At 55.8% G+C, this 16,961-nt stretch overlaps 2 protein-coding genes across 3 annotated transcripts; one reads left to right on the plus strand and one right to left on the minus strand.

Annotated features, from left to right (window-relative positions):
• Positions 1-36: 36 nt before the first annotated feature.
• LOC117650595 lies at positions 37-10,099 on the minus strand. 2 transcript variants are annotated; one of them, XM_034394129.1, is made up of 4 exons: positions 9,991-10,099; positions 4,941-5,365; positions 2,041-2,261; positions 37-840 (listed from the first exon to the last, which is right to left on the minus strand). In XM_034394129.1, the coding sequence occupies exons 2-4, from the start codon at positions 5,335-5,337 to the stop codon at positions 529-531; spliced, it is 930 nt and encodes a 309-aa protein (XP_034250020.1). In that variant the 5' UTR covers positions 5,338-5,365; positions 9,991-10,099; the 3' UTR covers positions 37-528. The 2 variants fall into 2 exon arrangements, with proteins under 2 accessions (XP_034250020.1, XP_034250030.1); XM_034394139.1 differs by having other exon boundaries at positions 10,055-10,091.
• A 4,577-nt stretch (positions 10,100-14,676) lies between these two features.
• LOC117639036 (XK-related protein 6-like) lies at positions 14,677-16,854 on the plus strand. The gene is made up of 7 exons (XM_034374390.1): positions 14,677-14,818; positions 14,903-15,171; positions 15,310-15,408; positions 15,500-15,717; positions 15,800-15,964; positions 16,049-16,285; positions 16,370-16,854. Exons 1-7 carry the CDS (start codon positions 14,816-14,818, stop codon positions 16,738-16,740), a joined length of 1,362 nt encoding a protein of 453 aa, XP_034230281.1. The 5' UTR covers positions 14,677-14,815; the 3' UTR covers positions 16,741-16,854.
• The last annotated feature ends 107 nt before the right edge of the window (positions 16,855-16,961 follow it).

Raw genomic sequence — 16,961 nt, forward strand, 5'->3', positions numbered from 1 at the left:
CATTTATTTTGTATCAAAATCTATCTTTAATTCACTCAAGATCATTCATACAATAAATTAGACATTCACATCTACTCTACAGACAATAAATTACTAATCTTAACAATTAGACTAATAAATGCACTCAAAAACGGGTGTCATCATTTTTAAAAAACAAAACAAAGCTCTGAATTGAGCAAATTTGAACCAAATCACAAGTCCCTTCCGGAGACACCGCCCGGTGCATTTCTTAGCCCATTTGGCACAAACGCGTTTCTGCTCCCTTGGAAAAGTTTCCCGGACCCGTGACGTCACACCAGGGTGGTGGAGGGGAAGGGAAGGCCATGCTGAGATCGACCATGCACCCTGGCGGGGCGGGGAGTCACAAAAGCGGCGTCAACGCCGCGACGCATCGTCTTTGTTCGGTGCGCGGTTGTAAGTGACTGCCTCACAGTGACGTCATCACCGGTCCAGCGTAGCCTAGGCTCGCGATGACGTCATCGTGAAGGTGGACTCCAGTGCGAAGCGTGCGAAGGCACGCACGGCGCCTCAAGGCCGCTGCGCCGAGTACGCCATGTCGTGCGCGTCGGGCTGCCGGACCACTATCCTGGTGCCGTCCGCGGCGCGGTACACCCCGCTCTGCACGCCCAGGCTGCCCAGGCTGCCGGCCGGCACCTGGCCGTCGAGGCCGACGCCCTGGCCGTCCACACCCTTTGCCGTCTCGTAGCTGCGGCCCCAGAGGTTCCAGCCGCTGCCGCCGCCCGCGCCGGCGTCGGCGTGCTCGTCGTGGCCGCCGCCGCCGCCCCAGCCGCCGTGGTCGTCGTAGTGGTGCTGGTGCTGGGCGTGCTCGTAGTAGACGACCTGCAAGCAGTGCGCCGATCGTCAGTTGCCCGTATACTTGCACGAGGGGTCGCGTCGACCTGAGACCCAGCCACAGTGGGCCAGAAGACCGGAGGATGCGATCCAAATTCTAGACGCGTTTTGAGCTCCAGAATAGGACTCGAACCGAGCGCGTGATCCCACCAATGGATTTCTCATTTGGAGAGCAATCCATCGGTTCGAGTCTCATTTAGCGACTCTGGAGCTCAAAACGCGTCCGGGGTTTTGACCGCCTCCACCGGTCATCTGGCCCACTGTGTCACCGACTAACTACCGTACGAGGATGCACACGATGCACAACGCCGACGTCACTGTTAAATTCCCCAAACTAGTCTAGATTACGCAAACAACACTACTGCTAGCCTACGGTGTCCCTCCAGATCCTCTGCCAGCCTCGGGAGGGGCATGGGGTCTGGGAAACTTGGACAGCCTGCTGAGCGATTCAGGATAGTCGTTCCGTCGCTCGGTCTCTCTCGCACCCTTATGGACAGCCCCATGAGTACAACAGAGGCAGAGCGACGAGACGACTCTTTTTGAATCGGTCGGGTGCACAGTGGGCCAGAAGACCGGTGCAGGCGGCCAAAACTCAGGAGCTCCAGAGTCGCTAAACAGGACTCGAACCAAACGTGTGACCCCACCAATGGATTGCCCTCCGAACGGGGTATCCCTTTGTGGGGTCACTCGTTCGGTTCAAGTCCTGCTTAGCGACACTGGAGCTCAAAACGCGTGCGGGATTTTGACCGCCTCCACCGGTCTTCTGGACCACTGTGGGCTGGTGCGTTGCCGCCAAAGTAATTTCTAGTGCTCTCGGCCGCGTGCATGCCGACAGAGCTACAACATGCGCGTTACGGGAAAGGGAAAGAAGGGACAACATGAACCACAGCTACCGCCAAGGAACATGGCAACTCCTGGCGATCCAGAACCTTCAAATCATCAACAATAACAACAACAAGAGAGTAATGGCTACGTCGTCCATGCTGCATGCACGATGCAGGAATGATACGTCGACGGACCTGCTGTCCATGGGGCTCCTGCAGTGACTGCAGTGACTGCAGCGGGGCTCCACCAAGCCTCCTGTGGTGCTCTACGATCACCTGCTGCCCGACAGCCATCGTCAGCCAAACAACGACAGCAACGCGCGCTTTTCTGCTTCAGCAAGGAGGAAAATACAAACTATCTTACCTTCTGCGCGTCGGCGTTCTTGGACGCCTTGAGGGTCGCCCACAGTGAGATCTTCTTGGTGAGCAGGATGAGGAAGACCATGACCACGAGCTTGAACTGGAACAGCGTCTGCAGGGCCATCATGATGAAGGCCAGCTTGAGCTTCACCACGAGCACCAGCAGCACCAACTTCACCAGCGCGATCAGCTTGTGGATCTTCTTCTTCTTCTTCTTGCCTCGTCCTGCGGCACCAAGAACAACAACATGAGCTTCACCACAAGCACTAGCAGCACCAGCTTCACCAGCGCGATCAGCTATTGGATCTTCTTCTTCTTGCCTCATCCTGCGGCAACAAGAACAACAAGAAGAAGAACAACAACAACATGAGCGCAGTCCAGCGGCGCGGCGAGAGGACGGCGAAGACAGAGGGAAGGATTGGAGGATTTTCCGTTTTCCCGGCTCCGTTGTCGTCCCGGTGACTTGCGGACTCGCCTCGCCGCAGAGCATCGCGGGGCATCGCCTCCGAGTCGGGGGGGAGAAAGCAAATACGGTTCAGGCGTTCCGGACATTCCGCGGGACATCCGCGGCGGGGCGGGGCGGGGCGAGTCGTGCGATGCGCATACACGGGCAACACAGGCTTCCTTCGTGATGAGGGTGTGTGTTGGTTTAATGTGTTATTGTGCGTGCGCGGTTTCTGTCTGCCCGCCTTCCTGCCCGTCTGTCCGTCCGTCCGTCCTGTCTGTCTGTCTGTCCGTCTGTCTGTCGTCTGTCTGTCTGTCTGTCTGTCTGTCTGTCTGTCGTCGTCTGTCTGTCTGTCTGTCTGTCTGTCTGCCCGCCCGTCCACCAGTAAGTCCACCTCTTTTTCGGCACACGAATTCACGTTTCCTTCCGGCCGTTATTCCCCGGGCGGCACGATGGTCTCGGTCGATTCATGAACGGACCCCCCCCCCCCCTAAAGATGCTCTCCGTGACTCTCCCCTTTCCCCTCCCCCTCTCCTCGTCGTCTGCAGGGAGTCGTCTGATCCCGAGCAGCGCTCTCCGTCTCTCTCGCACCCCGGCCGGACGGGCCGGACGCCCCACGAGTGCGAGAGAGACGGAGAGCGCTGTCCGGCAGCATCCCGCGGAAAGGGAAAGGATAAAGGAGGCTGGCGTGCGGAAGGGCCGGCGGGACCGGCGGGACCGGCGGCAGGCCGGGCAAGCTGCAAACTGCCGCGCAAATGGCCCCACCGGCCCCGCCGATGCAGCCAGGCAGCCGCCTGGAACCTGGAACGAGGAGCCTGGAGCTTGGAACCAGGAACCTAGAACCTGCAGCCTGGAACCTGGTACAAGGCATCAGGAACTAGGAACCAGGAACCAGGAAACAGGTACCAGGAACCTGCAACCTGGAATCGAACCTGGAACTTCGAACCTGGACCGACGAGGAGGAGACGAAGACCCTCTTCTTGTCGGAGGGCAGGCAAGCCGCGTTTCGTCGTTCATCTCTCTCCTCTCGCACCCACACTGCGCGCGCACGCGTACTGCTGCACTCCCGGTCGACTGGTGCAGCAGTGTGACTTCTACTCCCACATTACGTATGCCGACGCGAAGAGTGAGGGGAGGGGGCGCAGAAATGGGTCAGTGGCCCCTGAACGGCCGGACGGGACGCCCGGGACGGCCTGTATGGCCCTTGGCAGTGGTCTGGGCCGCCTGCCCCCCTGGCCCAGTGCGGTGCGGTGTGGCCCCGTGCGCGGGCTGCGGGCGCCGGTGTGTGTGTGTGTGTGTGTGTGTGTGTGTGTGTGTGTGTGTGTGTGTGTGTGTGTGTGAGTGTGTCTGTGTGCGTGGAACGTGGAAGGGCCGTGTCCAAGCCGCCGAAAAGCGTGCCAACGCCTTGTGTGCGACGTACCTCGGCGTTCCTCGGCGTGCCCCGAAGCACGTCAACGCCGCTTCTTGCCGGGGAAAAGAAGACAAGACGAAAACAAATCTACCGCGAGGTGAGGGAACCCGTCGCCCAGAGCAAACAGTATTAGTTGTGTCGCTTCTCGGACGCTAGAGGCCTGCTGAGGCCTAACAGCGCTGATGATGATGAGGAGGAGGAGGAGGAGGAGGATGGGTCGCTCCTAGGGTGGCTGGTGACTTAGACGCTGGAGCTGTCCAAGAGGTGCTCTGGGACTTCCCCCCACCGCTGTTTACCTCAAATTAAAATAATAAAAACTGCGTTTTACAGAGCGGCTGCAAGTAAACCGCGCGAGTGACCTTTCGGCCGGGAAGAGTTTGCCCGACCATCTCATAAGGACTCTGCCTGTCCGTCTGGGCAACTAGACAGTCGGGCAGTCTGGCAGTCTGGTCCCCCGGTGGCTGCCGGAGGACCAGGACCTGGACGCTAGGACCGCCAGGGTTTTCTGTCTCTGTCTGCCTCTCTGCAAGTCCGCGGGTAATGCTAGAGCTTGACGGGCATCGTGGCCCCGCCCCATCCCACGCGGAGTTGGCGGTACGGAACGCAGAGATAACCAATCATACATCGCCCGCCGCGCCGAGCCTGGGCGAGAGTCGAGGCGAAGACTGAAGACACTCTCTCCCCGGACCCGACGCCCTTTTTTCACGCGAAGACTGGAGAACCGATTCCAGATTTTAAGAGGGCGGGGTGAGACGGTACTGCAGTTTGGCGGGCGGGCGGGGCGGGGTGGGGCGGGGGGCGGGGTGGGGCGGGGGGGCGGGCAAGCCGCCTGGCAGGCCGCCCGTCCCGTGAGGCGCGCGTGCGTTGCGGAGCTGCCTATCCCCGACTTGACGGGCGGCATAGCGCTGCGCGCTTTGGCAGCAGACCGATTCCGAGAGTCGTTCTCGTCGCCCCATCTCTCTCGCACTGGACGCACTCATGGGGCGTCCCGTCCAGCGCGAGAGAGACAGAGCGACGAGAACGACTGCTGGGCGGCGTCCTTCCTTACCTTCCTCCACGAGGCCCTGCGAGTCCTCGTCCCGGATGCCCAGCTTCTGCTCGAGCACGGAGGCGGCGGCCGCCACCATGACCTCACTCAGCTCGGCCACCTTGTCGACCACCTCGGGCTCCAGCGCGGTGTCGTCCGCGGCGGCCCTGGCCTCCGACATCTGGGCCAGCATGGCGTCCACGGCGCTCTGGCTGCGCGCCTCCACGCAGTCCAGCGGCGCGGCCGCCACGGCACAGCGCACGATGGCTCGCCAGGACGGCGCCGGCAGTGCCCTGCTGCTGAGGGCCTCGGCGTCCACGGTGTGCTCCCCGAGAACCTCGTTGTCCAGGATGCGCGCGTGCGCAGCGGCCAGCAGCGCGGCCAGCACCAGGAAGCCGCCTCCCCGCCGAAACGCCATCGCGCTGGGTCTCGGACTGCGGGGCACGCTGCAACCACAAAAAACATCCGGTTAATTTTCGTTTGCTCTTTTTCTCTATCGGCCTCGTCGACGTTGACTGCCGGCCGACCTCGTTGAAACGCACTGGCACCGCACTATGGCAAGCCATGTGGGTAACACTGTGTCCACTACAGCGCCCGAAAATATCTGGAAATCTGGAATTGCTGCCCCCAAAAAGGCAAAAAACACAGGCAAATTTTTGGTTTCAAGTCGGTCGAAATCTCTGCCCTTGGAAATCTAGAGTCCCCAAAAATCAAAATTGTAAAATCGGTCCAAATATCTTGTGAAATAGGACGAAATCTCTGCGCTAAGGAAATCTAGTGTCCCCAAACATCAAAATTAAGTGGTCACCCTGTCAAAAAATATGTCTTTATCATTATTATTTTATAAAAATATTTCACAGGGTCATGGCGCTTTGCCAAACCAGACGCCTTGCACTTGTGAGCTGACTGCTGAAAAATGCTCCGCCAGTGCATACAAGGCGTTCGAGGCAACAATGGACGGACGGGCGAAGCAAGGCGACGCAAGGCCAAGGTGGCGCGATGATGGACTGCTCGATCGCCTCGGGGAGCGTGACAGAACGCCACAATGAATGGCCTGACCTAGTGTGCATGGTGGATCTCCGACACCGCGATGCAACGGGTCTTCTTCGCGTGTCTTCGCGGCCTGTCCCCCCCCCCCCGCACACACATCCCTAATATACGACCGCTCAAACTCCCATAACGCACTGCCATTGCATTTCGGGAGTGTCGAGTCCCGTTATACTCCGCAGTCTACACTCTATGTCTATCCCAGACCCCTATCCCCGTGTCTATCTATGGCATCTATCGCTGTCGCTCTGCGCCGAATCTATCTCCCCCCCCCACTACCCATGGGTCTTCCTACAACAACAGCGACGACGACGACGACAACAACAAAAACAACAACAAGAGGTTTCCCGTCTCCAGCGTCCCCACCCACGCCAGCTCCCTCATGAGCCCTTTTTCGGGGTTTAGCTCGGTTGTTCTACTTTTATGTCAATGTGGTCGCCGAACACACACACGCGCGCGAGCGAGTGTGTGTGTCTAATGATCTCGCTTGCACCCAAAGAGGGAAAAGTGAAAATTCCGCCCGTGGGGAGGGGTGGGGGTCGGGGGGGCTGAGAAGGAGAAGAGCCCGTTGTTCCCCCGGCCCAAATTAGCATGTCTGCCGGTTAGGCGTGCGACAAGTGGGAGGCGGGGCGTGGTCGTGCCCCTCCCCTTTCCCCCTTTTTCCAACGGCGGTGGGGTCACACCTGTGCGAGTCCATGAAGTGAGAGTGAGCAAGGCCCCCCCCCCCCACACACACACACACTCAACCAACGTCGCGTACGGACGACGCCGACGCCGTTACCGACCCGGGAAACGTATCGGCATCGGCCCGACATACCAGGACGTGCATCACTGTTAAAAGTAATTTTCAGCAACAACATTAAATAAATAATGCATGTCTAGAAGGAAGTTTGAAGGATGCGGCAGTCTGCTAAATGGGACTTGAACCGAGCGTGTGACCCCACCAATGAATTGCTCTCACAAGGAATCCATTGGTGGGGTCACACGCTTGGTTCGAGTCCCATTTAGCGACTCTGGAGCTGAAAACTCGTCTGGAGCTTTGGCCGCCGGCGCCGGTCTTCTGGCCCACTGTGCAGCACCACTAATGCTGCTGGATTAGCCGGCCGGCCGGCCGGTCTGGCTGCCACGCTGTAGGCTCGCCACGCGCCGATGGCCGATGGCTCCGTGTTTCCAGCATGCTAAGCGTAACAGGCTGTAACAGGCCGTAGGCAGCCAGACAGCCGTAGGCCGTGCCGTAGGCCGTGCCGTCACTCTAGCCACGCCCCAACTCGTTGGCCGCCGCCGCCGAAACAGCGCCAGCCCGTCTAGTCTAGCCTAGCCAGGCTTGGCGCCCGTCGAGTCCAGGGCAGGCCACCCGGTGCGGCAGGCCGTGTGGCGGGCCGGCCCGCCCCGCAGGCGATTGCGATTGCGACTAATGGCTCGACCACAAATGATGCGCTCTCGCTCGCACTCGCTGACCGAGTCTTCCCTTCCGTCGGCGCGAGAGAGACAGAGCCTCGGCGACAGCGCACCCGCCGCTGCAGGGCACTCGTCGAATGCGTCAACCCGACGTCAACCGTTACGAGCAGACTCATTCCGAGAGTCGTTTTCATCGCTCTCGCACTCACGGGGCGCCTCGTATAGGCGCGAGAGAGACAGAGCGACGAAACCGACTCTCGGAATCAGTCTGCAGGGAGTGCTCCGCAAAGCCGACTGTGTGCGCTGGGTAAACTCGAAGAGTGCTCTCCAAGCTTGCCCCGGTGGGCGCGTGGACTTGTCACTGGAAGCTGAAGTATGCCAGCCCTGTGTACTTAGACGGTCGAGTCCCCTCACCTTTAATCCCTTTCACACGAAGACCGATTTTTGCGTTCGATTTCTGTTATCGCCTAATGTCTGGAAGTGGGCCAGCAAGGATCAGATGAGCGTCTCGTTGAGCGGAGCGGTCCGAAGCCTTGTCGTGCAGCGGCAGGGCGCGTGGCGCGCTGCGCTCCGAAGCCCCGGAAAGAAGCTCCAGACATGTCCGAAAAAACGAAGAAAAAGGAAGAAATTCCGGTGGGTCGAGCTGCGCGCGTCAGCGCGTCATCGCGGCGCAGGAACGGGACCATTCCCCGAATGAGCCATAAAACGCGGTGTCCGCTCTTCATTTCGGCGGCGTTTTCGCGGCGCTTTCGCACCGTTTTCGCGGCGTTTTCGCTTTGTTTTCGCGGCGTTTTCGCGCCATTTTTGCTTGCTTTGTTTTCGCGGCGTTTTCGCGCCGTTTTCGCGGCGTTTTCGCACCGTTTTCGCGGCGTTTTCGCTTTGTTTTCGCGGCGTTTTCGCGCCATTTTTGCTTGCTTTGTTTTCGCGGCGTTTTTGCGGCGTTTTCGCGCCGTTTATACTTTGTTTTCGCGGCGTTTTCGCGGCGTTTTCGCGGCGTTTTCGCGGCGTTTTCGCGGCGTTTTCGCGGCGTTTTCGCGGCGTTTTCGCGCCGTTTTCGCGCCGTTTTCGCGGCGGCCGGTCCGCGGCGTGGGCAGCGCCACCGTAAAGGCAGGTGGTGGTTGCCGGGAAAACTCTCGGCGCGACTTTCGCTGGAATTCTCGTCCGTCTGCCCCTGATCCTTCTCGTGCCGTCTCTCTCTCTCACAGACTCCGGACCCGGTCTGGTCTACCCGCGTCATCCGGTCGGCAATGGCACGGGCTACCCGCAGTTCGACGGCGCCGACGTTCTCTTGTTCAAACAAAAGCAAATCGAAATACAAACACAAAAAAGAAAGAAATGGAAATCTTATTTTTTGTGTTTAATATGATTTTGATGAATGACACGAAACGGGAAAGGCGACTGGGCGCAGCTATAGCCAGTGAGAATGCAATTCTGGTTTCTATACGTCAAATGAAATGAATCCTGGCCGCGACTTCGGTACACCGCAGTGGGGAGGGAGGAGCCCGGGAGGGGGGGGGGACGGGAGGAGAGAGAGAGAGAGAGAGAGAGAGAGAGAGAGAGAGACGTCTTCCGCAGCGTGTGATCGGCGCCTTTTACCTCGTTACTTTTCGCCTGTAACGCGCCCCGATTCACGCTGCAGTGCGGCCGGACTGCTTCTCTTTCATTTCGTTGTTGTTATTGTTGTTGCCTTTGATGCTGTTTTTGTTGTTGCTTTTGCTGCCGCAGACGCATCCAGCTACACTCGAGCACGCAGTACTCCAGGCGCGACGTTGCACTTTTCCGTGAAATTTCTCATTAATTGTCACGACTTTTTAGTAGATAATACATTATATTAAATATAAAAATATCCTTTATTTTGCTGTGTTAAGAGAAGAAATAGCAGGGAAACCACACCGTCCTTGGTTAAACATGCAACGCAACTAAGAAATATATTTTCTTTAAGAAATAAAACGTTTGATCAATTTTTTTTTAATTTTTAGAGTGAGGAAAACGAAATAAGACGGCTCGAGTGTATCCAATTTACGGTTGGAAATCTGTCTTGCCGGTGGTGTGCCGTGCACGGCGTGTTGCTGCAGCTCGCAAGGCGTATCCTCAAGCCGATTAGAATTCATAAAACACCCTCGCTCCTTTCCTCTTTCGGCGTGGAATCACTTCCGGGCCAACGGAGGCCGACGGCGGCCTCGGAGCGTGACCAACACACCAAAAACTGCTCCACATAATGCCGGTTTTGTGCGGCAGCCCAGCCACCCGATAAGACAGCAGCCTGGGCCACCTCCTCCTGCACTGTAATCCAAATAGCACCACAAACACCCACAACGCACAGTGTGGCGGCGGTCAAAACCCCGGACGCGTTTCGAGCTCCAAAATCGCTAAATGGGGCTCGAACCGCACCTGCGACGCCGCCAATGGATTGCTCTCCGAAGGAGAAATCCATTGGTGGAGTCACTCGCTCGGTTCGAGCCCCGTTTAGCGACTCTGGAGCTCATTACACGTTTCGAGTTTTGGCCGGTGGCGCCGGTCCTCTGGCCCACTGTGCAACGCCTCCAAATAATTCCAACTCCTCACACAGCGCGCCGGTTTCGCGTCTCAGCCCGGCCCGAAATCACGACGCACAGCATAGCCGTACCTACACTTGGCCACCTCCTGCACTGTAATCCAAATTGCAGCAGCACAATCACACACACACTCACGTCGTTGGAAGCAGCACGCGGTAACGCACGTGCACACGCGAGGCGAGCAGCGATTCACTGGCCTTGGCCGAGAGCCGCGCGCTTTTATCCTTTCTGGTGGCGAGCCTTCCTGGCCGGAGAAATGCCCTGCCGGCCCGCCCGGCCCGCCCGGCCCGCCAGGTGGGAGGGGAGGGGGAGTCCCCCCTTCCCCCTCCTCTCCCTCTTTCTCCGGCGCGGCGCGGGGGAGGGGGAGTGAGTGTGTGTACTTCCCTCGGCGCCAAACATCCTCTCGACAGGCGTTCCGCGGAGAAGCGCTTCGTCAAACAGGAGCGGCATGCTTTCCTGCCCGCAAAATGGATAAACGACTTTGGAGTGCAGGACCGCCCCGCCCCGCGCTGCATCCTTCTTCATTGACAGCAAAATGCTCGCCATCGCCGCCTCAACAGCGAGGCGTGGCGGGGCGGGGCGGGGGGCGGGGCGGGGCGGGGCGGGGCGGGGCGGGGCGGGGCGGGGCCACTCGGCTGTCAAGAAGCCTCCCCAAAAGGCGCCTCATTTTAACGAGCTGACCCGAACTTCGCCTTTGAATGCGAGCGCGGGGTGGGGTTCTCGAATCGATTCTGAAAAGACGGTCCGAGGAAAGTCTCGCCTACGGTCGGCAGCGTGAGGCAGCGTGAGCGGTGCTGTATGTTTGTCGAAAGCAAGTTACTCTACGGCAGTTCGGCACTAGTTGCAATGGGGCCTCCCCGGGCCTGCCCGCGACCGCGTTCGGACCATCCTCGTGTACCCTCGGTGTCCTCGGTTTGGCCTCTGAGGACTGATTCCGAACAGGGCCTCGTCTCTCTCGCTCCGGCGCGCTCTGGGGGGCGTCCCGTACAGGTGCGAGAGAGACAGAGCGACGGCGACTGCGACGCCCCAGTGCCCCGCGGCGAGGCAAGGCGGCAGGAGAGGGAGAGGGACAGGCGTATGACTCGGACTCGTTGTTGGCGACCACCGTTGTGTTTACCCGTTTGCCCTCGGCACCCCGTTTGCCGTCCACACGCTACAGTGGCTCGTCTGCGACTTTGGCCGCTAGCCCAAACTGAGGTTCATAGACCCGGCGCAGAGTGGGCCAGGAGACGTACCGGAGGAGGCGAGAAGGCGGCCAAAACTCTAGACGCGTTTTGAGCTCCAGAGTCGCTAAATGGGACTCGAACCGAACGTGTGACCCCACCATGGATCATTCGTGCGGAGAGCAATCCATTGGTGGGTTCAGACGTTCGGTTCGAGTCCCGTTTAGCGACTCTGGAGCTCAAAAAACGCGTTCGGGATTTTGATCGCCTCCACCGGTCTCCTGGCCCACTGTGCGATGGTGTGCCAGTCAGGGCCCAACCCCAGTGCGAAGTGAGTAAACCGAGTCGACGAAAATCTTGAAACCCAATGCGGATTCTTGCGGCTCCTCGCGGTCGGTGGTCGGTCACCCGTTCGCGGGTCGCGGGTCGCGGCGTGGGGGCGCGGGCCGCGTGGGTCGGCAGACTGCGGGGAGAAAACGCCGCCCGCCCCGCCCTGCCCCGCTTTGCCTTGCCCTGTCCTGTGACGTGCGCGCCGAGCGACCTCGGGAGAAAGGGGAAGTGTCTCGCCGATGAGTCAATCCGAATCTCATTTCAGTTCCGCAGCCCAGCGTTTTTGCGCGCCTATTGTCAAAGTGAAAATCCGGATGCCCGCATGTGCAGGAAGAATCAAGTTTTGTTTTTGTTTTCGTTTTCTTCAACAGCACAACACTTGTGTTTTCCTTTTCGAACTCCAGGACTGTTTCGAGGCGTGTCCTGACTGCTCCAGACCCGCGGGCCCACACACCAGACCCTCTGCCTCTAGCCTAGAACATGAGGCCTGCCTGCCGGGCAGTAGAGTTATATTCCGAGAGTCTTTTTCGTCGCTCTGTCTCTCTCGCTCTCGTGGGGTGTTCCGTAAGGTGTGAGAGAGACAGAGCGACGGAGACGCCTCTCGGAATCAGTCCACTGCCAGGCTGCGGAGGCACAAGAACGAGGGGTGAATCACTCGGCGTTCTGGTGTACACATGAGTAAACGAGTACACCTAAAAAAACTCATAAATTTCACATTTTGAAACGTTTCAAGGGTTTACTTAGTGTTTCAGACTATACGCAACACCAAATCTCACCAAAAACTAGCGAATTTTGCTATTTTTTAACTTGTGAGGTACACTGAGAACGGGCCAATTGGTACACATAGGCACACACACCAATAATTCACCCCTCGCACAAGAAGCAGAAACCGACAAGAGGCCTCAGCCTCGGAGACTCATGGCGTCCGTTTCACTGGCATCGCCATCCATATTCACGCCTTGCTTCGACTTGGCTTATCGCAAGGCGCAGGGCTCGGGCAAAAAGCGACTGGCTGCACCCCGTCAACGAGCAAGTGTCAAGCAGGGCGGCAGGGCAGGCAGCAGACGGATTCCGAGAGTCCTTTAGTTCGCTCTGTCTCTCTCGCACACATACGGGACGCCCCATGTGTGCGAGAGAGACGGGGCGACGAAAACGACTCTCGGAATCAGTCGGCAGGGCACGCTGAGCTTTCACTCATTAGAGGACACCGCCTATGCTGTCCGTCACTGTGTCCCCTGCCGAGGAATGCAGTGTGCACACTGTAAAGCACCTTGCATGACGTCACACCAAAAAATCCCCCCTTTCCCTCATCATGAAAATGTATAGAAAGGACATATTATGGAAGAAATTGATGAAAAGTTTCTGCTCCGTGTCACATTGTCCAGGTGTTCGTTCAGGGATGTCTGTCCTGTCCGCCCACCCCAGACATTCCACAGTGGGCCAGAACAGAAGACCGCTGGAGGCGTCCAAAATTCTAGACGCGTTTTGAGCTCCAGGACTCGAACCGACGTGTGACCCTTTGTGTGACCCTATACCAATGGATTGCTCTCCGAACGAGGAATCCGATGGTGGGGCCACACGATTGGTTCGAGTCCCGCCTAGCGACTCTGGAGCTCAAAACGCGTCTAGAATTGGACGCCTCCACCGGTCATCTGGCCCACTGTGCGCTCGTGACACTCGGACGCAGCCCGGCCTGGCTTCGCGTGGCTTCCTCGGAACGAAGAACGAGACGAAAGCGGGCGGCGGACTCACGGCGGACACCTCCCAGCCCCGCCCCGCCCCGCCCCGCCCCGCCCCGCCCCCGTCTTGCCAAAAATTCGGGGGATAATCATAATGCAAAGAAAGCTGGTGAGCCTCGGCAGTCTTGGCCTTGGCCCCCACACTGCGGTGCTGACCCACTAGGACCCGCGCGGGTGTGGCCGTGTGGCCCTCTGCCTGCCTTTCTGTCTGTCTGTCTGTCTGTCTGCCTGCTTTATTTCCCGACGCATCCTCTCCTCACTCGCAGAATCCAGAGGGCCCCCCGAAAGGGGGTCGAAGGGCGACTCGAGGAAAATGATTGGGGCGCAGCGAACAACGCTCTCGAAAAGTGGAAGTGCCCCGCGGGTCCTCTCTGGGTGCCCCCTCCCTTTCCCAGCTTGTCTCGCGTGTCGTCCGTTGTCGAGGCAGTAAATGAAACAGCGTGAAGAGGACACGCGGTCCTTTCGTCTACTTAGCACCTGCCGAGCCTCGGCCGAGCGATTCCGAAGAATCGCTTCGTCGCTCTGTCTCTCTCGCACACGCGCCGTGGGTGTGACAGAGAGGGCGGAAAGAATGACCGCACCTAAACGTAGGGTGCTACTTCACGCTAGCTACCGGCAGCTACCGCCAGTGACCCCTCCCAGATCTCTCGCCCTGTCTACAGAACGCGTGGCCCTCACGCGCGTGCTTTGGTACACTGCAAAGACTAGTCCGGTCGGGGACTTTCATTTTCTCCAAACTTCTCCCTCTCTTTTTCGGTTTTCCTCGCAGCCTCTTGCTGCGCTCTTCTGGGTCCCTCGCGTGCACCCGTTTCTCCCCAACGGCCCATCCTTGACAGCGAAAGTCCCGCCCCAACTGTGTCATCGGCCCGTATTCAAAAATCGTGGTGCGAAATCGGACGGACGGGCGGACGGATGGACGGACAGACATTGTCCGCAAAGCAACACACGCTATGGTCATTGTGCCCCGTCAGGGGTCAGGAAATGCTGAGGCTGGGACTTGACTTCTCGAGGAAAGTCATGACTATTCCGATTTCCGCGCGATGCGGCCGTGGCCGTGCCGCACATCGCTTTGTGCTCGCAGTAAAAGTTAAAGGTCAGGGAGCCTGGTCCCGGTCTATCCAGAGCACCCCCCCCCCCCAATTTTCGTCTCAGTCATGCAGTGGGTTGGGTTAGGTTAGCAATGCTATCCTACTGAGAGTAAACGCTCCCCACACCGCAAAAAAACCGCATTCTTAACAAAAAAATACAAGGATAAGTCCGCGCCTTCCAGCCAAGCGCATTCATAATCCTGTGTTCGGTCACTGCGACAAACTTTGACATTGACAAGTGCTGATTTTTGTTTGTTTGACCCACTGATTTAATTCAATCGCTTCTCCATTTGTCACCCACTCATTCGAGTTTCGTGACGAGCAATGATGCATTTTGCTGTTGCCTGAGTGTTTGTCTAGCATCTAGCTCGATTCGAATTCGTTGGGCAAACCGGCAACGACTATTGGCAGTACCCTGCCTGCAAATAGCGGAGATGTCCTTTTCTTCGTGTTCTTGTTCTTCTTTTCTGGTTTGTTTGTTTGTTTGCACTGTGACAGTTGATTTTGTTTTGGTGTGCATCAGGTGGAGGGATTTTTCGTTTGTTTGTGCTGATGGTTTAAAGGCACCTCCTCGAAATGGTGAGGTATTTGTGTGTGAAGGCTCCATTTATTCAGCCATTGTCCATGTGAAGCAACGAAACGGGTCTTTGGTTGTTGGCACAGGGGATGCAGGGCTGCTGGCGTCCAGTGGCCGCAAGCGCAACCGCAGCCGCGACCGCGGATCAGACAGACTACCCTCCAAGGCCCATGCAAGTCAAATGTTATCACTTCATCTGGTCAGGCCTGGCGATCGTATTTCACTTTGTCGACCTCGGCACAGATGTCAACGTTATCACGCACTACTTTAGGAACGATGAGAGAGGCTACGCCTATGCGACTATTGTCATCATTCTGGTACCCTCTTTCATTATTTCGTGTGTCAGCTACCAAATGTAAGGACATCTTCTGATTTATATTTTGTAGTAAATTGTAGTCTGGAGTTAAAGTTTCGAAGTCACATATTCTTATTTGTCATCGAACCACTATGTTTCATTTCCAGTGTTGTAATGATTGTAGGACTGTTCTTTCAGGTTCGATCTGGACAGAAATCGAGAAGGTTCGCACAAGTGGAACAGAAAGCTCAAGCTAAGAATTGCCATGCATGTGATTCCGCTAGCACTGTTGCTCCGGTAAGGAACATTTTACAAGATGCGATCAGGCCTTGCAGTTTCTTCTCACCCTCGATCATAAGTATATTCTTTTTTTTTTGTTTTGCTGTAGGTGTATTGATTCATTGAAATATGCCTGGAAATCATGGAGGACTGGGAGGCAAAGAAACACAGGACTCCAAGAGAAGTACTACAAATTAATGCTGAAGGAAGATGCAGACTGTGCATTACTGCAAGTCTTAAAATGTTTCTTAGAATCTGCCCCCCAGCTAGTGCTTCAAGTGAGCTACATTTTTAAGTGGGTTAATTCAGAAAAGCCGTTGGAGCCAGGTAGGTGATACCTTATTTATTAATTGCAATTTTTCTTCATATTTTAGCTCTTAAAATTAAATAAAGCTTGCGTATTTTTCAGGTTGGACGGGCTATGACCCCTTAATCTCAGCAGTATCTTCTTTTTTGGGAATGGCATGGTGCCTGAGGACTTTCAAGAATAGTATTCGTTATGTTCAAGAAGGCAAGGATAACATAGGGAGTCTAGGGAATTTATTCATTTTCTTGTGGCATTTCTTCATTGCAAGTAAGAGAGTGTCTGATTTTGAAATACTTTTTGCTGGTAGTTTCTTGTTTTATCCTAAGCTATGGTTTTATCTTGCTCTTCTAGTTTCAAGAATCTCGATGCTGAGTGCAATGCTCTATATTTCATGGGCGTACACTTTGATAGCAATGGCTATTCACTGGATTATTATGACAGTTTCCCTATTACGAATAGAGAATCATGTGTTCTGCACCAGTGACACATCTGTCGTTTCAAGAACCGTCACTTTCTTAGAAAAACTTAGTAATAATTTTTTGACAACTGTCTTTGCAGTAGTGTCCATTTTTACCTACATCCCACTCGGTAGGATTAAATCACTTTTTCGTTTTTTACCTGAGAGTTTTGGCATTCTTTCATTCTTTTAATCAAAAAATTGTTTGCTTTTAGATGAAGGTGACACATGTATCCGATATACATGCTACTACAGCCTTTGCTTTCTTGAAAACCTACTTGGCGCAAGCATTTGGTACTGGATTGAGGGCAGGTATTGGTTCAAAGTATTAATTACAGTTTTGTGCATTCTACCATTCATTCTTGGTTGCTCTTGCATGGTTGTGTATTATCACTGGTTCCATCCTAAGGAACACAGGATTTCAAATGGTAATGTTATTGTTGAGAAAGGTCAAGTGGAGAATGGTTTTGTCAATGTTGTTGGTCAAGGGGAGAATGGTGTTGTCAATGTTGTTGGTCAAGGGGAGAATGGTCAAGGGGACGATGGGAGTGAGATGCAAGAAATTTGTCTGAGTGAAAAGTTATGATGCTCATAAAACGACTAGATTGTCAAAGAACTCAATGGACGATTTGTTTACCAGTTCATTATAATTTATATTTTGATTTCTTGTGATAATGCATTGTATATTAACTTGTAGTCTCAACTCTGCGATTAAAAAAATGAATGTATCAATGTATTTATGTATGTCTGAGGATTGGCAATGTCTAAACTCTAAAGAATGACTTAATGAGAGGCTTTGCATATTTA

The sequence above is a fragment of the Thrips palmi genome, unplaced genomic scaffold (assembly GCF_012932325.1).
Source record: "Thrips palmi isolate BJ-2018 unplaced genomic scaffold, TpBJ-2018v1 HiC_scaffold_10, whole genome shotgun sequence".
Lineage (NCBI taxonomy): Eukaryota > Metazoa > Arthropoda > Insecta > Thysanoptera > Thripidae > Thrips > Thrips palmi.

Excerpts from the sequence above, each read along its gene's own strand:
- LOC117650595 (XM_034394129.1), bottom strand. The coding sequence starts at position 5,337 with ATGGCGTTTCGGCGGGGAGGCGGCTTCCTGGTGCTGGCCGCGCTGCTG. Across the intron at positions 2,262-4,940 it reads GCAGGGCCTCGTGGAGGAAG|GACGAGGCAAGAAGAAGAAG; the intron begins GTAAGGAAGGAC and ends TTGGTGCCGCAG. Across the intron at positions 841-2,040 it reads AGAACGCCGACGCGCAGAAG|GTCGTCTACTACGAGCACGC; the intron begins GTAAGATAGTTT and ends CACTGCTTGCAG.
- LOC117639036 (XM_034374390.1), top strand. Across the intron at positions 15,172-15,309 it reads TCGTGTGTCAGCTACCAAAT|GTTCGATCTGGACAGAAATC; the intron begins GTAAGGACATCT and ends CTGTTCTTTCAG. Across the intron at positions 16,286-16,369 it reads TTTTACCTACATCCCACTCG|ATGAAGGTGACACATGTATC; the intron begins GTAGGATTAAAT and ends GTTTGCTTTTAG.